General features: G+C 44.6%; 1 protein-coding gene across 3 annotated transcripts in view; it reads right to left on the reverse strand.

Annotated features, from left to right (window-relative positions):
• Positions 1-16,693, reverse strand: part of HGFAC (HGF activator) — a 43,855-nt gene extending 27,162 nt beyond the window's left edge. For all 3 annotated transcript variants that reach the window (XM_054203508.1, XM_054203509.1, XM_054203507.1), the window contains exons 1-6: positions 16,538-16,693; positions 14,998-15,052; positions 13,061-13,157; positions 7,404-7,477; positions 2,355-2,468; positions 1,175-1,306 (exon numbers count right to left, since the gene is read on the reverse strand). In XM_054203508.1, the coding sequence (XP_054059483.1) occupies positions 1,175-1,306; positions 2,355-2,468; positions 7,404-7,477; positions 13,061-13,157; positions 14,998-15,052; positions 16,538-16,603 (538 nt within the window). In that variant the 5' untranslated portion in view covers positions 16,604-16,693. The remainder of the gene's footprint in view (positions 1-1,174; positions 1,307-2,354; positions 2,469-7,403; positions 7,478-13,060; positions 13,158-14,997; positions 15,053-16,537) is intronic.
• Positions 16,694-24,133: the final 7,440 nt, after the last annotated feature.

Genomic DNA, 24,133 nt, shown 5'->3' on the forward strand with positions numbered 1-24,133 from the left:
GTGTCAGCCTAGCTATTAAAAATTTTGCCACAGAACAATAGGTAAAATAGGGGTGGTGATTATTATTACTAGTGGTGATGGTGGTGGCATTAGCATTTCTTTCTGTACAGCGGGTTCTGCCAATTCCAAGTTTGCCGCTGAGCTGCAGTAAAATTTATAATAGTGTATCTAGCAGCGAGCTCAGTTAAATATTTAGGATCTGTGACTGGGAAGTATTAAGTCCTATCTGATTTCCCGACTCTCCCGTGAACTCCCAATGTCCTAAAAAGCCACTGACTCTCTCCGTGTTTTAGTTTCCAGTTCCGTAAGGTGGGAATAAAAGCACCTACCTATTTCAAAGGGCTCATTTACTCAGTACTGTAAGCTACCTGGGAGTCTACACAGGGTGAAAGTCAGCCAGACTGAACACCAGACTAGCCATATCAGAGCACATATATAGGTGAAGCGTATGTTTTGCTTCCCACCACCTCTCCTTCCAAAAGGGAGGTGCTGTGCTGGCTTCATCAGATAAGTGACAACCCGAAGGCCATGCCCTGCAGCTAGCTGGCCAGCTGTGTCGGGCACCTGGGAGTCCCAAAATAAGGAGGAGGCTTTAAAACTAAGGAAGCACCACCCCAGCCAAGAATGGGTATGTCAAGCCAAAATCTATGGGGACTCTGGCGTCGATGCAGGGCAAACGGGATCCTGGAGGTGGGTAGAGTTTACATGCTGGCAACTCAAGTGTGGGATAGGCTCAGGAAGAAATCCCAGGTGTGAAACAGCAATACAAAGCAATTGTAGGTGTAGAGGGGAAGAGCAGAGGAGGGTGTGCCTCTCAGGCATGTTACAGTTTTGGAAGAGAGCTCATAAGGTCAGAAATTTTACCCCTTCTACTATATAATTTGTTGTATATTCTTACATGCTGTGGTTCAGGATTGCATCCCTGGTGGAGAAAGCACTGAGCTGTGTCCCTAAAACTCATCTTAATGCATATAATTGCTTCCTCAAATAAAGGTGGACAAATTGAAGTGATTTCCTGGGTCAGCATCACTGTTCATACACAGAAAGGTGTGAGGGTACATGAGCTGCGAGAGCAGCATTACTGTGTATAATAGGGCTCAGGATTTGATATCCTTACTGTCCTTTATCCCCACTCCATGCAGGCCAATAGCTGTAACACAAAATAGTGCCTTACTTCTGTGTTCGACACTCTCGCACTCGATCTGGCTGTTCACACACATGCACTGCTCCACGGCTCCTTGTTGGACTCTTGACCAGCTCATGCCCACATCAAAGAACTCGTAGAGACTGTTGTCAAAACATTTCTCTAAAAGAGAGTTTAAAAAACAAAACAAGCTTTCTGAGGTTATTTCTTGTGAGGAATGGGACCACAGTCTCCATCATTCCCTGCTCATCTCTTTTTTCATGTTGAGCACACATACGTTTGTTGACAGTTGGTGCTTCTCAAGCAAGACAGCCTCCACAGCGCGGAGGCACTAAGCCACTATAGCAGCAGCTCCAAGGACCTCGAGGCAGAGGTGGCTTTCTCCTGTGAGCATGACGGCGTCGCCATTACTTAAGCCCTTCCAAAAGTTCATTCAGCAAACACAAAAAACAAAATCAGTGGTATACATTTGTGTCTGTCCCACTTTACTGCATCGTCCACAGACGATGGGCTTCGCTTGAGACAGCGGAGCACCAGGGCTGAAAGGGGCTTCTTTGCTTATGTTGGGAGAAAAGTTTAGAGCTGCAGAGAAAATCCAGCACAACTGAAAACCCTCAGTGTAAAAGCCTAATCCCTCTCTTGATGTGCAGTAAATTGGGAGTGACGCCACTATAAAACTGGAAAAATAAACGAAGCAAAGCCTTTTGGCCTGAATCTCTTCCTTTGGGAATGGCTCCCCCGATTGTGGAGTAGCTGCCCAAGTGTAAAGCTGACATCACACGAAAAGCTGTAATGGACTATGTGTTCATATACATAAGAGATAAGGTGTCATCTGAAATGTTATTGTTTTTTCATGTCTCCCTACCCTACCTACTGGATTATATTATTAGTCATTTCCAACCATACAAGTGATATTTAAATCTTAAAAACAGCAAAGGGGGAGGAAGAGTCCCTTTGTGTTTACCATAGCTTAATACCTCACTGGCTCAGAGTATGCCTGGATTTATAACTGTATAATCAAGCTATTTTCAGCTGTCCTGTCAGTAATGGATTATCTGTCATAACCATTTGGAAATCCGCCTACACAAACATTCATGCTGCAGTGGTCTCTCCCATCACAACAGCACTACCTTTTCATTAAGCAAACATTAATGAACTCTACTTACTGCTCGTATTTCATGTTGTAACACCCATGGAAGAAGATACTTACTCATCTGACAGTCCTTGCCTGTGAATTCCTCGGGACAGGAACAGTGGTACATCCTATAGCCATGAGCAGGAGAACAGGTCCCTCCATTTTGGCAAGGGTTGTTTGCGCAGTGATCTAGACGGGCCACATAAGAAGTTGTTGTTAATAGGTGCCAGATAAGCCGTGCTTTGCTGTGTTACGCATCGGCTTGGTTACATGAACCATTTTGATTCAATGCACGGTGGTTTCGGTAACACCTATTAATCTAAAGCAATGTGTACCCAACCCATTTACATTGGTTTTGTTTCCAGCTGTACAGCATCTATATTTATCCACCTTTTAAAAACCGTATAGCAAATCACTAAGCTGGTCCTTCTTCACCAGAGTTAACTTGTCCGAAGGTGGGAGGTCCAGTCATGCATGAAGTTGCCAGAGCTGCCGCTGTGGTGAGGAAGAAGATGGGACGAATGCCCACAAGATGGAGCTGTGCCTTTACACTGGGGAGGGAAGGCTGCAGCTCTGCCTCTGCCCGGATTACTGCCCTGCATGCTTCGCATTTCAACATCGGTGACCAGGATTATGCATCTCTCTCTCAAATTACGCAAAGGACAACCCTCGACAGAAGAATTTGCTATGGATTTGGGGATTTTGACTAAAACGAATGGACAGCTGGAACAAAGGAAAAAATTTTGAAGCAGAACAAGGGCACATCCAAGTAAATCAGGCCAAGCAAGCTCAAACCGGACCTCTCTGATGTATCTCTGATTTTTAAGGAATTTTCTAAATCGTGGGAAAATAGGGTGGGAGAGGAGAGCGTGCGCCAGAACAACTTTCTCATCCCTGTGATGGAAGCTTTACTTGGCAATGTGCAATGCAAAAGGTGGAAGAGTCTTGCTGGCCATCTGTTTTTCCTGATTTCAGGCAGTGTCGAGGGGTATTATCTCCCCTGAAGTCAATGAACATCACGTCTTACGCCCACTGCAAAGCTGGCCCACAAGCTTCTCTGCATTCAAACTCTCTTTTTAATGCTAGCCAAACTCTGCGAGGGCAACTGCAGAGTTACTCAATCTGGGTGCTCCTTCAGCTAGTGTGTGGTCCTAACCATGGGATACAACATACAGAAACACAGGCGCACACATACAGGGCTGAAGCTAAACACAAAAGGCACATCCTGAGCTTTGCTACAGCAGCACAAATGTGAAGGTTCCCCTGCACAGCTCAAAATATTTACTGCACAAGAGAGTGACGTAATTGATATCAGATAGCAGGCCTGGGTGTATTCACTGGTAGTTTCACTCCAGGATAACATCAAGGGAAAGCAAGTAAAGGCAGTGACGTTCCTACTGTTCCTGCCGCTTGATAGTTATGAAACTTTAAGTGGTGTCATGTTTCCTCAAAGGAAAATCCTGTATTTCCTACTCCCATACTCACATCCAAACCATGACTTGATCTCCAGGCCATCTTCTGGTACAGCGGTGGTCAAGACATTTTTTGTACCCCCATTAAATCGGCAAAGAGCACTTCCAGTCCTCCATTTCTTCCCCAATCAGAGTTCCTCACTGCATCCCACCCTCCAGTCCAGGCTGACTTCCCCGGGGTATTCTGCATCCCTCTCCACCTTCCACAGAGTCCAGGAGCAACTTCTACTCATAAGCACACGGACACATCACAGTTCCTTCCCTGCAGGGAATCCTGCTCTCCATTAACTAGCCATTAACTGGGGAGTGCCAAGTCCCTGAAATCTCAGCCAAAGTCTAAAGCCACCTAGCAGTATCTGCCCACCCTCATGGGAAAAACACTCCAAGGTTGCTAGCAATCACCTTGGCTTCAGCTTCACCTCTCTGAGGCTCTGCTGAACGAGCAGTGGCCTTGTCTCATCTTTCTAACCATATCTTCCCACAAAAACTTTCTGTTTCTGACACCTACCTTTCCCAGAACTTGGACTGATCTTCCCCAGAGCCCCTCCTGGGGTGAAGCCTCTTCCTCCTTCTTCACAACCCACACAACTGTACTTCTTCTTTCCATATCTGTCCAAACATCTCTTAAAAAAACTCACTGTCTGGCACTTTTCTCCCAAGTTTGGGCCTCTCTGGGGTTTTGGCCATTTGTCCAAGGTTTCCAAACATTCAGAGCAGTAATCCTAGCAGACTGCCCAAGGTCTGGAAGACCCACTTGTTGCACTTTTATGCATGTATCCATACATGCATACATACAAACTACACATTCACAACCCAGTTGGCCCATGTGTATGAAGGGGTCACATCAGGCAGATACTACACATGGTCTCCACAGAGATCCCCTGGGCAGAAGCAGAGGATCCTCTGGAAACCTGAAGACAGCAATAAAGCTCCCAGTGATTTCAGGAGCGGTTTGAACCTTGGTTGTTATTATGGTGAGCTCTGGCTCTGTACAATGCTGTACTAACTTGTCCCCCCAGCAGAGGCTTCCTACCTGAGCTTCACTTCATCCCAAAGCTAAACACTTTTGGTTAAACTTTCTCTTGAGGTTGGCAGATGTACTTTTCTGGATCAATGCCTCCAACACTTGCTTAACACTAATTTGTAAGCAGCTCCAATCGTTTCAAGCTGACGCCACATGCACACATGGTATTCTTGTTCCGGAGAGAGTTGATGCTTCAGCCTTTGCTTTCAACCAGCTCCTTCACCATCCCAGTTCACACACTCCTCACCAATCTCTTATGGCCAAAGGATACTCTCTCCCCAAAAACATTCATTTTTTCTTTTTTTTTCAAGTGTCTATAACGTGGTTGAGATTCCCCCAAAGATTTAATATTTTAGTGGATTTTTTAACAACAAAATCATATATTTTCCACATTTTAAATATCTACATTATTCAGTTGGACTGCTTCTTTCTTCCTTGCTATCTTCCCCAGCAGACTAAATTTCCTTCTGTTTGCTTGAAATTCCCTTTAGCCATTGTGCTGCTCCTTCCTTTCAACCTCACTATAAATCTTTTCTCTTTAAGCTATAGCTGGTGATCTGCTAAGACTTTTCCAAGTCCAAACATAGTGCTTGCTGCTTAAAAAATAAGTAGACTTATGTCTATAAATAAGTGAACACCTAAAGACATTTTAATTTAATTTTACGAAATTCTTATTGCTTTCGGAGATAGTCTTTTCATTGCAACAACCAGCAGTTGTCTCTTCCAGCTACCCCATCCTATTTTCTTTTCCCTTTCCTCTCTCACACATTTAACTCTTTTTTTCTGGAGAAAAAAAAAAAAAACAGTAGTCAAGACAAGCCCTCACTGACGTTAGGGTATATTGTCAGGGATATCCCTCAGCAAGGGGCAGGCAGACCTTGTTGCAAACCACCCTATCCAATGCTGCAGTGGGTAACAGGCAAAAATGAGCCAGGAAGCCCCAAAAGACTTATGGGATGCCAGCTAGCTGTGGAGATGGCTGCATGTGGAGCTGGTAGGACCATGGCAATGGGCTTAGGGAGGCACAGAGGTGGCACAAGGCACCCCCAGAAATGAAATGCTAGGCTTGGAGAGAGCTCCTCCTTCAGCTACCAGAAAAGCCTCCTTGAATCAGCCAGCCACCAACGTGACAGTCAATGTTTCAGTGGAGGATTAAAGCAGTCATGAGTTACCGCTTCCAATATTTCAAGCTCTGGGAGGGCACTCATGAATAAGTGCAGCCCTCATAACCTGGCTCTTGTAAGCATGAACTGTCTATAAAGTCTACGTTTGTGTCTGACATACTTGCATTACAAAGGCACATGCGTTGCTGCTTGTTTTGGGGTTAGGTCGTTTGTCTCTGATCTACTGTTAATCTGTTTTAAAGCCAGGCTGGAAAATAATTTAAAGTTGTTAAGTTTAAAATGATGATGGTGTGCACTGCTTAATTTTAGACTCTCAGCATGATTCAGCTAACGTTGGCTTTTCAAGCACTCTGGTAGATTGTAATCAACTCGTCAACAAGTCTCATGACATGACAGAGAACTCCCTGCAAGTGGATGGTGGAAAATGCCCTTCATTGTAAAGCGGGAAGCAAACATCTAAGGGCATCTGGTTGTATGCCACAGACTAAACAAGCCAGGTCACATATGAAAGTAGTGTGAAGGAGAAAAGAGGAACATGATCAGCATTTGGACACAGATCCAAAAAAAACCTCAGGGGCATCAGTGCAACACCTGATTGCTCAGTGCTGGTCTGTCACTATAAATTGAGAATTAGACATATGCCTTCCTTATAAAATGAGATTCCCCAGCAGGCAGGTCATGAAACATCAAGCTGGGGAGACAGAGACAAGCAAGGGCCAACCATCGAGGTACTGCTGAGGACAGGGATGCATGTTCCCCACTGAGCTGCTTGGGACGTGATGCTTTCACCCAGTGTGTCAATAAAAGCAACTTACATAGAAAGGAGAGTTTGCCGCAGACCTTTGCTTCCCGTTTTAGACAGACTTTCACAATGAGGTAATTTTAGCACTAGAGTGTGGTGACCACACAAAGCCATAGCACTGCTCCCCTAAGTAACCCTTTCATTGTCCCTCAGTACTCTTGCAATGAATGTGTCTGTCCTCTCGTCTTCCCTGATGCAGCTCACAGCCCAAGGAAGTCTGGTTTTGAAGGTTTGCTCTTCACCCTGAGATCTTGAGGAGGGACAGCTGGAAGTGATGGCTATACGTTGCACAGGGTGTGAAATGTTTCTGTACCTTCTAAAAAATTAACTGGTCAAAGAGACAGAAAAATGTAGCTGGTTAAATCAGGGGAAAACTAAAAGGCACATCCAAGCCATGAGGGATGAGAAGACAATCATCTCTGTGCTCGGCTCCAGCAGGAGTTTAGGTTTCCATGTTGGTGTTACCATCATTTCTCTCCATGACTTCAAGTTAATCAAGTGAGAGTAAATTAAAGACTGTGTGATATTCACAGTCTAATGCTATGGTTATGCAGAGTCACAGAGAGATCGCAGAAACAGCTAAGGTGAAGGCTTGTTCTGTGTACACCAAATAAAAGTACACTGAAGGCACCGTCCCTCCTTACTGCAGGTGGCAAAGTAGGAGCCAGGTATCTGGAGCAACTCAGCAATGCCTCGTCTTACCTGCATGGTCTTCGGGCAATAAAGCACAGTGACCCCATCTCCTGTCCCGGTCATAGTTATGTGTTGTTGAACACCTGAAAAGAATTAAAGGTGCAGTTTAGTGCAGTTTTTAACAACCTGAATGCTTGCACTGAATCTATACGGACTCAATTCTTTGGCAACCTGGAAATTCATACTTTTTTCCCTAATTAGCATGTTTCATTCAAAATCTCTGAACACCAGAGCACAAATATGCTTTAAGTTGTTGTTAAAGATGCTCTGCACCATTTCTCTCAAACAAAATACAGATTAAGAATGAGATGTGGAAGCAGGACCTGAGATCTCTGATGAATCCTCCAGAAAAACTCAACCTTCTTTCTATTTCTAAGATTAGAAAACGAAAGACAGAAATAAAAACCAAAACCGAAGCAAATAAATTATGTCTCCTTTATTCATTACAAAGCAAGCAAAACAGGACCCAACCCATTTTTTATGCCTGCCAGTTACTTTAATAATCTGTGGAGGCAGAAGACTGTCCACAGAGGGACTTTTTCTTAGCTTTCAGCGGCAAATGTATTTTGCACTCAGTTCCTTTAAAGCATTTCTATTTTTTAACTTGACAGGCGAAATGAGGAAATAGCTGACGTGGGGGTGATTTCCAAATGCACGGATAAAACTTCTTTTTGCAGAGCAGCGGGCTGAATCCTGCACGCAACGCCGCCCGTGGGAATCCTACGGAGACAAACTTTGACAACTCCATCCGCGCACTTTCCTTGCCCTCCTCAGTCTGTTATCTCCAAGACTCATAGCACTCCAAGGAGCATTAAGCTGTTATTCTCCATTTGCAGGGGTAGACTTATAGACTTCCCCGAGGCCGCACAGGGAGTGTGTGACTGAACTGAGGCCGAACCTTGGAGGTCCACCTTGTGTCCCAATGCGCCGTCCACCAAAACATCCTCCCCAACCAGTTCTAATGCAGCATAATAAATATCGGCTGCCACTACACAGGAAAATGAGTGGCTACACAGCACTGGAAGAAATAGGGGTTTGCTTTACCTAATGTGACTAATAATTTGTTTTTATTATTTGTGTTTTTGTCATATCTTGTGTTAAGTTAGTATAAGTTAACAACCTTACCAGTTGCGTTATAAAATATTTTTTCACCCTAGGACGTCACAAGCTAGATTGAAATTTTATTGTAGAGCATGTCTACCATTTTAACTGCCTTACTTTGCTTCTTAATTAGATGCTATGTGGTATTTAAAATGCTTAATTCCTATGGAGCATCTGAATAGGCCACGCATATTAAGTTTGGTGACCTCAATTATATAAGGTCCATAAAAAAAAAGGTGCTCAGTAGTCTAGTGCAGATTGACTTGACACCTTCTTAAAGAGGCTGTTTTCTCACAGGCATTAAGGCCCAAGCGACTCTGCTGGGAGTTAATGGAAATTTCTCTGGGCTCCTTTGGTGGGAAGTGGATCGTGTTTTTATAAAGCATCGTCTATTACACATGAGGATTAAGGTGAGGCGTAAGTTAAAAGTAGTTCTTGGCAGTGCACTGCTTATGTCTTTGTTGGCAAAACCATCTCCGACCAAACACTTCATCTGTGCCAGCCATGACAGGGAAGGAGAGTCCAAACTTTTCTAACTTTTCTGACTGACATAATTATTGATTTAGTAGAGGGACGTTACACTAGGCAGAATGGAAAAGGCAAATGGAAAAGGTCCTGTATACACCTAAAGAATTCAAGCAAACTCTCATCATTAGGGGGAAAAAAACAATTTATATGCAAATTAATACTCTCTGGAGTCTGTCAAGCAGCAGCCAAGTTCTAAGCAAATGGAAACTCATTTTTTTTTCCTTCTTAAATGTTTTTTCTTATCAGAGACCCTGACAGGGGCTTCTTCCACCAGCTTTCCACAACCCACTGGTTCTCCCATCCAATGCTGTTCACAACGACTCCCCTCCTTCCCTATCGCCCCACAGTGACTACGATGCTGTTGGTCCTCCCCTGTGGTGCCAGGCTGCCTTCTCAGTACCAGGCTTCTTGCACATTCACACAATCCTTTTCTGGTTTCCGCCAGTATCTCTCACTGTCTGGGGGAAGCTCAGCACATCCTCAAAGCTACTTCACTAGTCTCCCTCCTTTTCTTTTAAAAATCTCTTCTTCGCTGGGAGGCTTACCAAAAATGGGATGACAATTTGGTCTCACTGGATATTACCTCCAGCAGCCACACCAAACAGGTTTATTATTTCTTTGTGCTACTTGTAAATGGGCCCACTCTCTAAATTTGTAACAAATGTCTTTGCATCAGACCATCGCATAAAATTGTTAATAAAAAAGTGAAAATTTAAAGACACAGATACTGAATTAATTACACCAGAAAAGTTCGGTACTAGGGCTTGATTTAAACAACATTTTAGGTCTATCACAGATGAGGCCTGACTAGTAGGCAGGATAAATGGAAAGCAGGCTATTTTACCCATTAGGAGCACTGGGACACTTAATAATAGGATGTTTTGGAGAGCAAGCAAAGCCTCAGGCCAGCGACAGACTGGTGTAAGGAAAGAGCTCTGCCATCATGCCTAGTGCTGTCACCGTGTTCAAGGCCTGGAGGTTCCCTCAGACCTTTTTAGGTGTTGTCCTGACCATGAGAGATGGCCAGGCTTCACCTGACACCACCAGAGCAACCACCACCAGCACCAGCAAAATCCAGAGACAGATGCTTGGTGTCTCCTGGCTTACCCCACATGTCCTTCTCCTCCCAGGACTGGCATACACTCTCCAGCTTGTAATCCAATTGGCCAAAAAGCCCTTCTTTGCACTGTTTTCAGTCTGTGGACAAAGTATCAAATCTTCCTGTTGCCAGAGAAGATGGTAAGATCATGCCCTTCCTATACAGACCTGAGCCCACCCTTGCAACCTGGCACAACGTGGACCCACACATCCAGCACTCAAGCGCAGGATAAGGCTTCTCCAGGGTATGAGTCAACACCTTCCAAGTCACAGCCAAAATCTGAGCCAAGATCTTTTCCCGCCATTCCCCTCGAGGAGGATCTGGAAGGAACCCGTCCCACCATGGGACACAGGGGCAGGGCACTGGCAGCATCCCTGCAGCCACGGCTTGGCTGCAATTCAGACCACCTTCCCCATCTGCTCTCACGGGTGTTCATCGCACCCCCATTTTGTCTGTCCCTACACTGTTTTTTCTTTCTGGAGGTACTAATGAACTTTAGCAACAGTTCCAGTTAATTTTTTCTCTTCAACACATAAGGCAAATTTATGTGACATCTTTAGTAGCTGGTAAGAGGCATCTAAATAGGATTTTATCTGTGAAAAGAGATTATAATTAAGGGGAAATGCAATAGAGGATGCTGTTAAAGGAAGTTTGTGATTTGAATACTGCAATTATTTTGTCTTCTTTCCTGTGTTTTGGATAAATATTTATAAAGATACAACTTGTTTGTTGCTCTCAGAGTAAGTACAAAGAGGTTTCTGTGGTCAGGACTCTGATTTATGTTGAAACATTCAATGTTACAAATGGACAAGGTCATGTCTGTTTGCCTTCCACATTTAGTCCTTTTAATCAGCACACTAGCTATCATAAATGAGATGCTGAGGTTTTTATTAAGATAGACACTGCTCTTAAAAGCTTTCTGCAGGACTATCTTTTTATTGAACTTATTATGATGGGCTAGCACACAATATCTGTGTCATATGTAGTATGAGAAAACATGTAATAAAATTAAAGGCAATTGGAGCAGGCTTTGGCTCACACTACAGAGTCCTGCCTGTAGTCCTGCCTTAAAAGTATGACTTGAGGACTAAAGACATGGACTCATTAAGTGCGTAATCCAGCACTCTCCTGGTCTGGTCTCCTTGTATTTGCCCCCAGAGAGGCAGGTGGCATCCAGCCTCTCATCATCTCCATCCTTACCAGCAGCTCGCAGCACAGGCAGCCAGGAGCAGGAAGGACACAAGCCTTGCCCTCGCCTGCTGCCTGCCAGGTCCCCTGGGATTAGTTATTCAGCATCAGTCCGGCATGGGCTAATGCCAAGTCACACAAAAATGCACAGAGCAGGTTTCCTGGCTGCTCTCAGGGCTCTTTCCCTGGCATTTCTGTGCCTGAAGTCACATGTTGGGTTGCTTTTAGCAAAGAAGAGTAAACACTGGCCAGAAGGTCGGCCATGGGGTGAAAGGACCTGTCAAAACCAAACAGCTCCAGCTGTCCTCCTCCTTCTCTCCCCACTTGCAAATGGCTTTTTAAAAATTGCAAGCATGAGAGCAAGTTGTCCAAGGTCAGCTCTAAAGTGTGCTCTAACCTTGGACCCCATCCATTCACAGGTTTTTCCTTTTTTTTCCATTTCTGTGGCCCAACTGGCCAAAACCAAATACACAGTGTCATGTATTAACAAGATCCATCTTAAGCATTGCATGAAATTAAGTGGGTCCAAAGGTCAAAGTCTTTGTGGCTACAGTACATCAAAGACAGGGTTCAAGCTGGAAAAATTTTCCAGTTGCTTTCCTTTAGTTAAGATATTCTCAAGTTCTTGTTTCCTTGAGGCTTTTCTTATCTGGATTGTATCTATGGATGTTGGGGAAATTCAGAAGTGGTCTCCTAGCTTGCAGCTCTGTGTCTATTTGTGTAAGAAGGTATGTGTTTTGTTGTTTACATTACACCAGCACTTACACTTCAAACAGATGTGCCATCGCAAAGATGACACAGATCATGAAAAAATTAGACAGTCCAGTATAAAAAATGAGACCTCTGCCCTGCATGGGAGAAAAATATAAAATATTATCTCCACCCTGAAAACATGCAAGTATGTCCCTTTCACATAGTTCATCTGTGCATATATTTTCACATTACTGGTACCCATATATTCCCTGCTTTGTTGCCTTTGGTTTCTGTTCACGTGTGCCCATTACATAGGTTCGTCTGCAAAGTTAGTCTTGTTTATCCAGTGCTCACTGCAGTAGGTCTCCCACCTGACTGCTCCTACCCCAAAATGAATAACAAATACTTTTAACAACTTCTGCATATGTAAAAGAATAACCTTTGCTCAAAACAAGGAGACCTGGCCTTAAACACACTAGTAGAATAAATCATTACCCTACAAGCGGGAGTAATACCTCGCCTCTCAGTACTGCACCGCCCAAAAGGGGCCTGCTGCCAATCTGAATAGAAATTAAAGGTATGGGATAAAAAAATAAAAAAAAGAACTTTCCTCACAAATCAGATGGTCTCTGCTGCAGTACAAGTACGGCCCACACAAACCCAACAATTCCTTAACCAAGCGTCATCTCTTACAGGTGTCTGTATTTCTCCTTTCTCCCTCAGCAGAGGGTTTCTATCAGGTTGTGCCATCGGTCCCAGCCTTTCCGTACAAGCTCTTGCCACTCATATAGGTTGCAATTCCAATATCAAGGCCAAATAGGAAGCATTTCTGCAGTTCTTGAGCTTTCTCTGGCCCTGGAGACCCGCTGCCTGGGCTCCCTCCCCTCTGAGCACGAGTTTTGACCTCACGGCCATGACTATAAACAGGACAACTGCATGGCTCTCCTTGGGTACAACATCAAGCTCAACTTAATTGTTCTAAAACAAAGATTAAAGCATTAAAAGGATGACATATTCATTTGAATGCTGTCTTCATTTATGAGCAATGTTAACTTACCATTTCTTTCGGGAAAATAGATTTGATAAACACGAGTGATAAAACCTTCCACCGTACCGGAAAGGAAATTTGCATAAATTTCCATCCTCCGTAAACACTGAAATACAAGAATAAAAACCTCATCATGCAGATCCAACCCACAGGTACACGTATTATGTGTTATCATATGAAATTATGAAGATAGATATCTTCAAGTTTATCAGCTGTACTTTGCGCTCTGTGTCTCTGCAATTTCTAGTGCATAAGAAGAGGCTTAAAATCCTACATAATGACTGAATCAACAAAGATTAATGGGCTCTGCAGTAGAATAAAGATCTTAGATCGTTTCCGCTCAAAATATATTGCAATTTCTGGTACAGCAAATGCCAATTATATTCATTAATTGCAATTATCGTTTCTAATTATGTTGTATTGTAATAGCATATTAAATTGATTTCTGAAGTAGTATCCTTTCAGGCTCCATATCACATTGTAACATCTGTTTAAAACAATTAAGGCACCAGACAGTACAAACTGAAATAGAAACAGTCAGGAGAAAGAAGGTTTTAAAGGTTGGGGGAGATGACAGATAATTTTGATCATACCACCTTCCCTTTGAGATAAGCAGGTTCCTTACAACTGGGAGAAATTAATGGGACTGGGTGTCTGAAAAGGGCAAGTTTTATCTTTATCACGTCAGCGATGGGAGCCTAAGGAAGAGTGGTGGGAGTCTAGGAAGGCTAGTGGGAGTCTAACAGAAAAAAATCCTTCAAGATGAGTCTCGAGAATGAAGGAGACTGAAGATAAAAAAGACAATGAAAAACTGTCAGAGCTTATTTAACCATTAAACTTAAAGCAATCACTTCTGAGAGCTGTGAGCGTGAATGGAAAGCCAGCCTCTGCTGTAGGAGAGAAATGGGGCGTACAACCAAGCTGGCAGCACGGCGCATTTCCATTTCTCAGTGACGATGTACAACTAGTAGTTATCCTGAGGTTACCCCTTCCATCATTGCTGGGGTTCCTGCACACCCTTGAGATATCTGTTAACCCTCACAAGCCCAGACTTATTATCTCAAAGAGCCGCTGAGGCCAGTTATTAGCATCATGGGAAAAATAACCTGTCCCTGTGGTCCAACCCCCTTCCTAACCGTTTGGAATTATGGTCATTCTATCTGTCCTAACTGTCCCCTTATCTGTCAATGTAAAATAGCTACGTATTATATTTTTCAACCCTGGTTCTCATTGTCTGAACTAATTAAGCAAATGTTCAGATATTTACCTTCTCTGTCTCATACCTCCTGTTATAAGCAGTTAGGGGAGTTGTGAAAATACATCCATTCAGAAGACATACTGCATCCCAAACTCCATTAAAGACTAAGCTATAAAGGCACCACTAATGGCCTGATTCATGGCCTGATTCGCTTAACAGCAAAAGCACAGGACAACAAAAGCTTTAAAAATTGAAGCCTGCAATGCGCGCACACAGCCAGGATGTCTGATTATTTAGGTGCCATCAAAACAAATGCAACCCAGCAAATTACACGGGGCTCAAACCCTTCTCCCACAGGGAGATCAAGGGCTGCGGCAGAAATTGAACCTATGCATATCAAAGCGCTCAGACACTTTAAAGTTGCAGGGCAGACGCAGCTCTGATTAAAATAAAGGAAGTTGCACATCTACAGCCACACCATGTTATGAGTGAATATAAGCCACTCCAGCTGAGACAAACTAAATTCCTATCAGCACCTTCCCATTAATCCACACCTGAAGGAAAATTACCTGTGATTCCTGCGCTAATCCCAAATTCCCCTCTACATAGAAATTAATATTGGCATAACCATTCCATAATCCTTATTCATGTTGAAACAAAGACAGGCTTACTATTGACTTGCACAGCGTGGATACAGACAGGCAGATCGTTCTTACTGTCATGAAACCTATTGGATTTGACTTTGTACCTTGTGGGCGAGTGAACTCATGTTTTGAGCCTCTTCCTGCCCCAGATTTGTAGTGCTACAAAGAGAAAAAAAGAATGTGGATTGGAGACACAAATTCACTCTGGGAACCATCCGATAGAGACAAACGTGCTTTCCAGGGCGCCCTGAAATTGTCTTTCTCCCAGTGCTTCTGCAAAAATCTCATTATTTGTGTGTGATTTTTACTGGGGCACAGTCTGGTGAAAGAGGGTAGATAAACACTGCCTCGTGAAAGGTTCCTGTTAAACTAGGAAAACCCAGCACAGCACAAAAAAAGGCCAAAGTTCTGCTCCATTATATCTTTCTATTGCCAAAGGATACATCTCCTGTTTCTCTCTGTAGGAAGCATATATGCATTCTGGGGCCAGTTCACAGTTACAAATAATATCCGAGCATTTGACTTTTCCTGCCACTTAGCTGTAACCCCCAGGGCATTAGTTAAAAAAGCGACCTCTGCTTTATTTGGATTTGCCGATCAGCGAGCAAAGAGCGCAGGGCTGAGCCGATTTTAAGCCACAGGAAATAATAAAAAATGGTAACACACATAAAGTGCTGCTGCCACCAAAGGTGCTGAGAGCTGAACGATAGCAAAACAAAAACATCACAAAAGCAGTCAAGGATGCAGCACATCATGAACACAGAACTGGGTAGGGGACGTAACAAGTAAGGGATGAGACAAAGCTGTTGCTAAGATATATAGGGAGGGCTTGAACAGTTCTGAGGAAGAAACAGTTTTTGCATTCTACAGCAACTCTGCCAGCACTGAGCAGTCTCTAATGGCCTCAGCCAGGGCTGATCTTTTCCTAGGCACCATGAATATTCCTCTCTGCTCCCACCTGCAATGTCTAAGGGGATACTTCTGTACTTCACTGGGGCAGTCAGGATTATACCATCATTTAAGTAGATCTGAGCTAGTTTTAAACTAGCTAGTGAAATAAGGCTGAACATAAAGCCAAACAACCGGGGTCCTGGCTATCAGCTACACTGCTAGCCCATGTGGACACCAGGCCATGGTGGGATTTAAGCAGACAGGCAAAGTCAAACCGTCACGGCCACGCTCAGCAGTGCTGCAGCTGCCTCACAGACAAACCCCAAAAAAAAGACACAAAGCACCCGATGAAATCACTGACTGAAGGGCATGGCATGAAAACAGGGAGAGGTTTGAAAAGAAGGAGATGGTTACCGAAGCTGGTGTGTTCGGTTACCAGGTAGCAGTAAAGTCTGATGTGGTAGCACTCTCCTTTCCTGCTACTGCAGGTACCTACTTGTGTCAACGCATTTCTGAGATGCATTTTCAAATATTTCAATATCTTGGTGCGTATGGGACCAGCTATCCTACAGGCCCCCCGATTAGTCAGCATTGCTGTGAGGCTTCATCTAGCAAATCTCTTTTATTTTTCATTCGAAGTACTCTTTCTTTCAGTCTGGTCAGCAGCTTCGCTCCTCCGACCCTAAGGCAACCTTGTCCTGACAGCCAGCACATAGGTGATCCACCACTCCAAAACAGAGGAATCAGACTTACCGTCCTTGCACAGTCACTGCTCAGAGTCAGAGCCAAGACAACAGTGAAAGGAGCACAGACTTTCATCTTTGCTCTCCTCTCACAAAGGTTTGGCCTGGCAGAGGGAAACTTCCAGGGCTGGGCTAAAGCAGGAGAGTGAATCAGCAACGAGCTTTCACAAGGGACTGTGATTTACTTGACTTTAGGGTATTTTAGTTTTCTAAGTAAGCAGAGCTGTTATCGTTGTTAATCATTAATGTCTTTGTGGGTAGATGGGAATGCCATGTAGCGAGATACTCTCCCCAAACCACAGGGAATGAAGAGTTTATGAAGCGCCTGACCCTTGGAGATGATCGCTGGTGTACTCAGCAAGCACTTAAGAACACCTCCAGGGGAGCTGACCCAATGTTGCTTGTAATCAGAGCCGATTTACCATCTAGACCTTTCCCGCCTCTTTCCCTTCAGGAGCTAATTAAAAGCATAGCATAGCAATAACAAGAAGCTCCAAGCAAGCCCACTCAGGAGATGACATTACATTGCAAAATATGAACCAGATCAATGCTGATATCAGACACGAGAATTACTCATTAACAGATGGTTACCTGCCCAGCTGTGACTTACAATAGACTGGGAAAATTAAAGTGAAAGAAAACAGACATTACTCTGACAAAACATTTACTGTACCAGAAAGCTCCCTTCTTCAGCCACCTGAGCAAAGTCATCTCTGTCTTTTAAGCGCTTGGCTGAGATCGCTGCACTGCAGCAGCGTTTCTAACAGGGACGTAGAGGGTATTGCTAAAACCGACGTTTCACCAGTGAAGTCTGTTTCAGCCCCACCTTGCCCCACAACCAAAATCCACAGGTTTGGCTGGTACAACTCTGCCTCTGCATGAGGCTTTTGCCAGCCATGTACTGTCAATCAGGGACCGCACCTCTTCACACCCAAAATCCCCAGAGCCACAACAACAGAGAGAATACCATAGTCCCTGTTTAAGTTGTGCTCTGCCCTTTGAAGTTTCCCCAGCAGAGCTATGCAAGGGAATATATGATTTTATTTTCTTTTTAACCCAAGAAGACCATGGCAGCAGGGCCCAGCAGTGCAGTGGAGCTACTCCAGGACAACTTTTCCATGATGGTTTGTAATGTTGAACGGGACATCCACTGGCTGTGCTACCACACTGCTGTGTCTGTCCTCACAGTAATAGCTCTCGTTAGTGAAATTACGCATGCATAGCTTTATGGACAAAACTTTCCTACTGTCAGCAAGGCTTGGAACAGCAGAAACCAGGCAAACTTAGAATTTTCTTCCCAAAAGCCAGCAAAGAGCAAACAAGCAAAAAAAAAGTATTTGCCTCTATGTATTGTTTGTTGCCTGAAGGTTTGAAGTAAATAAAGCTTCGGAAGAGACTTGTGGAATAGTTCTGTCTTATTTTCACCCATTTCAAAGACAGAAATAGGATGTACAGACAGTCTGATCTGTGTGGGGACACCTGGCAAAGCTGGAATATAGATTTCCACTTCCTACCCTCATTCTTGACTTTGGCCATCAGGCTTCAAACTAGTTGTCCTGGTTTGAGGGCCCAAACCACGACACTAGTAATGCCTATACAATGGCTTGTAGACATCTGCTTACCATCCAGGCTACTGAAATCATGCAAAGAAAGCAAAAAAAAAAAGCCATTAACTGCTATTCCATGCAGAGTTCCCAAAAGCTCTGCGGAAAGAGAAGAAGCACCAAGACCAGGAGCCACTTCAACTGATAGGAGGGTGCTGGCACAAAGCAAAAGAAGACATCAAAGCCAGGGGTTGCAACAGCTGCCAGAGAAGCACCACCATACAATGGGAATTACCTCTGAGTAAGATCTGAATAACGACCAAACAGTGATTTCAGGGCTCAGACAGATATGAATCATTAAAAAACTCTAACTACTACGTGTATGCTGCCTGCACTGGTTCAGCAGAGAGGTGTCTGAACAGGTCTTACGGCCATAAAGAAGAGGCAGAATTTAAGGTGTGTTTTTTTGTAAATTATGCTAAATGATCACTTACTCTTTCAGCTATTTATAACCAGAAGAAAGTCTGCCTGCCTTCATCAGGCTTATCCTAGAATCAGTAAAAATGAAGTATGCCACATTTTTTTTTGGAGAAACATTGTATCTCATTGGCAAGAAATTACTCAGAAAACTGAAGATTCCATTTTGATACTGAATTCTTACAAACCTCACAGGGCTTTGGGCACTTGGGAGTTCACAAGAGTGAAGAGTAAGGTCTTGGCTGCAGATATTTGTGTTATTGTAGAATCATAGAATCATAGAATGTGTTGGGTTGGAAGGGACCTTTAAAGGTCATCTAGTCCAACCCCCCCGCAGTGGTGGGGGTCGTGTGAAGCTTTTGGCCATGAGCAGCACAAGAAGTGTGCATGGAGGGACAGTTAGGGAACAAAGCTGGGGAAAGAGAGCTGACCTGTGTGAATCCCTTACGCTGGTCCGGTTTTATGCCATTCCAGATAGAGCCACCCAGCAGCACGGTCCTGGGTGAGCTGGGAATCATCCCAAAGGCAGAGAGGCACCAAGCAGGGAGGCCATCCCTTCCTAATACGTGTTCACATCTGACTCAGCAGCGTATCCATTGGGAATCCAGATGCACAGAGCTTCCAATGTGAAGATAATAAAAATGGGGGGAAAAAATAAGCAGCGCAGAGCTTAGGGAGTTTCAGCAAGCGTAACCTTTTTTGTTTACTCATGTACATCAGTGCTGCAATCACTGGTGCTCAGACAGTTTACGGGAATCGCACCTGACCTCAGGAATGGAATAACCAGAGACGAAGGCAGAGTTGGCGCACGCAGCCGGTCACCTCCTCGGCACACAGAGCATCGAATGGTCCGCGTCCGCAGCAGACCTCTGCCTCTGCCAAAGACCCAGGAGCCACCCTCACATTCAGATATCACCAGGTTACACGTTGTTAAGACCTCTGGGGGTGCCTACCACAAAAGAAATGTCTTCTACTGTAGGGCGGAGGTGCTGTTTGGTTTGTATCACTGCAGCTGAGAACCCACCAGTCTGCGAGAGCTGGGACACCGTGCCAAAACCATCGCCCCATGGGTCGGGCTGATGAGCCCACAGAGCTGCTCTCTTTAACTTTCTCAAATCAATTGATCTGTGATTCATGATTTCCAGCATACTGAAGGAAACTTTCCGTAGAGGGAGAAAACAATCAGGTGTGTATGGAGCAAATACCATAACAACGAGAAAAACAACAACAAAAAAAGATATAGAAATAATCCATATAGCATTCAAGATAAAGTCCCTAGCATTAGATTTTAGACTTCATTTAGCACCCATTTTAAGTGAGGGTCTGTAAAACACTAAATAAACTAAATATAAATAAATAAATATAAAATATAAATAAAAATTTGTGTGTGTATATATGTGCGTGTGTGTGTGTATATATATATATATAAGAGAGGGAACATGGAAATAGGAGCTAGTGGAAAGACCTGGCTTTGGAGTGACAGAATATTTGGCAGCTCTAAGGCCTGGAGCCTGTATTGCAGCTTATCCCACCAGTGAATCTGCAGATAGAGTCTGATTCTTGTTTTCTAAGATAATTCCATTTTCCTTTTAAAGAAAAGCACATTCTGATTCTTAACTTTGCTGCACATAATATTGAACATTTCTTGTGGAGTGCACACAATCCAAATGCATTTAGAGCCAGATTCTGCTACTGCTGAAGTCAATTAAAGGTTTCAAAATAAGACTAGGAACCCTTTATCCTGTTTGCAGGCTGTAATCCTTCTGTATCAAAGGCTAAAATCCCTCAGTTTCAGCATTTTTCCCTTAATATTGACATCATCATGGGAAAATGAAAAGGCAAATAAACACACAATAAATGAGCAGAAAGAGACAGAAATCCTTGCTGCAGGGGGTATAGCGCATACTGATAATGCTGCCTCACATGCCTGTCTTTTCCTCACTTCCCACATTGCAATGTTTTTTTATTTCTTTAGATTTAACAATAATTAATAAAAGCCCAGGCTGAGCCCAGACTCTGAACTACTTAGTAATAATGAAACAATATTAACAACCATCCTAAATCATTAAAAGCCAACAAAAAGTAAATTGAGTCAGCCACCAGTATGAAATAATAAATTAATCAATTAATTCACTAGACATAAGTGGAAAAGACAAGTTTAAACACACACACGTCCATTTGCATTCATTCCTATGTACCAGCCACCGAGCAGATTGGGGGAAGGTTATCCCACGACTGCAAGTTCGTCAGTGCTCTCCATTTTTACGTGATTTCCTGACCATTGTAAATGTTTCTGAGAAATCTACCTCTCCGCTACTGCAAAACTGAAGAAAAATGCTTTTTCATAGTAACAAGGCTTTCTTCTTTCAAAGCCAGGTTCTTCAACCCTAGCGAAAGTAACGTATGGCAGCCCACTAACGGGGCAGTGTTGCTCTCTGAGATGATTGGATCTCCAGGCTTTAGTTGACATTATAGTTAGGAAGCCCAAATCCAGCCTCCTGGGTGAGGAGACAGTCGCAGCCATGGCATTGCTGGCCCAAGGAACTAGGGCTAGACCTAAAGTCTCTGCAAGCGTGCTGCGTCCAAGGTGTTTATACAACCTGATGAGAGCATGTGAATTGGAGATAATTAGATGTATTTCTAGCATGAAAAATACAGCTGTATGTTCATCTTTCAAGGAGGGTAGGATGCAAGCAATCGTGTGTGACAATTCTACTCCTGGTGTACTAGCAAGGGACTCAGTGCCAACATGAGATTGACGTACAAACCCTCCCGACTCTCTTTTTTTTCCCTGCAAACCTTGTTGTCACCGTCAGATGGGATTCCCTTCACCTCTGTTGCTTGAGATCATTCCTATCCTCCGGTTCCTGGGAGCCGTTACCAAAACTCAGATGTCCCCAATACTTAATGAATATCCTAATCACTAGAACTGAGGCTAATAATACTCATGGGCTCCAAGTCGAGTGACTTTTAAAACGTTTTAAAATAAGGCGATGCAGCAACATTTCATGAGGAAGCCTTCCCCTTCCCTCTAACACCCACGGCTCAGGGCTGCCCCGAGACGGGAGGGGACGGGTCAGACCTGTCACAGGAAACGGTGCAACCTCAATCTGAGGTCACATCTCAATCTGAGGTGCAAACTCAAATCCAAAACCAACATCTTCACCGCTGGGCAAGAAGTGAGCCTCCACCTCCTCTTCCCTGTTCTGGAGCGGTGCCTAGAGAAAAGCCAGCGCGCTCCTCTTGCTAAAGCCACGTGCAAAGGAAGGAAGCTGAAATCGTTTTGCTCGTTTGCTTGTTTCAGCAAGAATAAAGAAAAGCTTTGGCTCAAATCAAACTGAAAAGTTGAGTTATTCATATGCACCTTAAACAGTGTAGCAGCCAAAATGCACAGCTTTCCACATAGCCGCATTGCAAACACTAACACCTCTGGGTGTCACCCCCTCCTCTCCCCGAGAGCTTCAGAAATCCCAGGGGAAAAAAAAACTGTATGGTTTTGGCTTTGAGAGAGTACTGGAGTCCCGGTCCACCCTCTCCTGCACCAGACCTCGCTGTTAATATTCACAGCCCCCAAGCTGTGTACAACCTCTGCCACGCTCGCGCCGTTACAAACCATCCTCCCCTCTCCCAGAGGCAGCGAGGATGTGAAAGCGCAGCTGCAGAAAGCTGGTTGCTCGGAAGCTGGGATCCAGCAAACACGGATTTGGTGCTGCTGCGCTTCAGCAGAGATAATCCTGGGACAGAAAGATACGCCTTCACCCAAATGTTTAGTCCTCCTCACTCCTCTCACCTCCCACGCTCCTCCAGCGCCTCCAGCAGCTCTCCTGGCTTCCCTCACCCGCAAACTCACAGCTCTGGGGTTTTCTGCACCGATTTCCTTTCTCTTCTCTCCAGGGACTGAAACTGTTCTCACATCTATGATGTTATTTTTTTCATCTCACTCCCTCGCCACCCTCGTCCCCCCCAACATGCTGACAACGGATATCCCATCCTGGACCACAGCCTTGCCAGCAGCCTCCACTGCCCCTCCAGTGCACAGCAGCAGAGTGAACATTTTCCTTCCATGCATGAGCGGGTCTCATCACAGTATCAGGTCTTCCCCTTACATCTGCCTTCTGCAGGGCTTGGAGCCCTTCTTCAGCAACTCTGCAGACCTTCATGCTACCATCACAGCTCCCCATAGAGATGCATCTGCCCCTGGACTCCAAGGTTTTCTCCCCATGGTTCCTCTGTTGGACTTGGTATGATTTTGTTAAACACTACTCCCCACCAAACCCCACATCCTGTGGTTACCTACCACTTCTATCCCTTATCACACTGCTGCCCCATGGAGGTGGCCTCTTTGGTCTTACTCTCCACTACCAGCTTCTCTTCCCACACCACTGGGTCCGCACTCAGAGTTATACCTACCTTCAGCTAAAAGTATCAGACCTTGTCGGTCAGAGGGTTGTTGTATTCGTCTTCTTTTCCCAGCCCAGAGCTTCACAGCCTGTCCTCATTGCCTGTGTCCAGCAGGAGCCAGCACAGGAGCCTCCACAGCGCAGCACCCAGAATCACAGAATTATAGAATCATAGGATCATTCAGGTTGGAAAAGACCCTTGGGATCATCGAGTCCAACCATCAACCCCACACTACAAAGTTCTGCCCTACACCATATCCCCCAACACCACATCTGAACGAGTCTTAAACACATTCAGGGATGGCGACTCCACCACCTCCCTGGGCAGCTTATTCCAGTGTCTGACCACTCTTTCTGTGAAGAATTTTTTCCTAATGTCCAGCCTAAACCTACCCTGCTGCAGCTTGAAGCCATTCCCTCTTGTTCTATCACTAATTACCTGTGAGAAGAGACCAGCACCAACCTCTCTACAGTGTCCTTTCAAGTAGTTGTAGAATGATGAGGTCTCCCCTCAGCCTCCTCTTCCTCAGACTAAACAGTCCCAGCTCCTTCAATCGCTCCTCATAAGATTTATTCTCCAGGCCCTTCACCAGCTTCATTGCCCTCCTCTGCACTCGCTCCAGCACCTCGATATCTCTCTTGTATTGAGGTGCCCAGAACTGGACACAATACTCAAGGTGCGGCCTCACCAGTGCTGAGTAAGGGGGACAATCACCTCCCTCCTTCTGCTGGTCACACTATTTCTAATACAAGCCAGGATGCCATTGGCCCTCTTGGCCACCTGGGCTCACTGCTGGCTCATGTTCAGCCGCTTGTCAATTAGAACCCCCAGGTCCTTTTCTGCCAGGCAGCTCTCCAGCCACACTTCCCCAAGCCTGTAGCGATGCATGGGGTTGTTGTGGCCCAAGTGTAGGACCCAGCACTTGGCCTTGTTGAAGCTCATTCCATCAGCGTTGGCCCATCAATCCAATCGATCCAAGTCTCTCTGCAGAGCCTCCCTATCCTCATGCAGATCAACGCTCCTGCTTAGCTTCGTGTCATCTGCAAACTTAGTGATTATACACTCTATGTCCTTATCAAGATCATCAAAAAAATGTTAAACAGAAATGGCCCCAACACTGAGGAACACCACTTGTGACTGGCCGCGAGCTGGATTTAACTCCATTGACCACCACTCTTTAGGAC

This window comes from Rissa tridactyla, chromosome 5 (genome assembly GCF_028500815.1).
Source record: "Rissa tridactyla isolate bRisTri1 chromosome 5, bRisTri1.patW.cur.20221130, whole genome shotgun sequence".
NCBI lineage: Eukaryota > Metazoa > Chordata > Aves > Charadriiformes > Laridae > Rissa > Rissa tridactyla.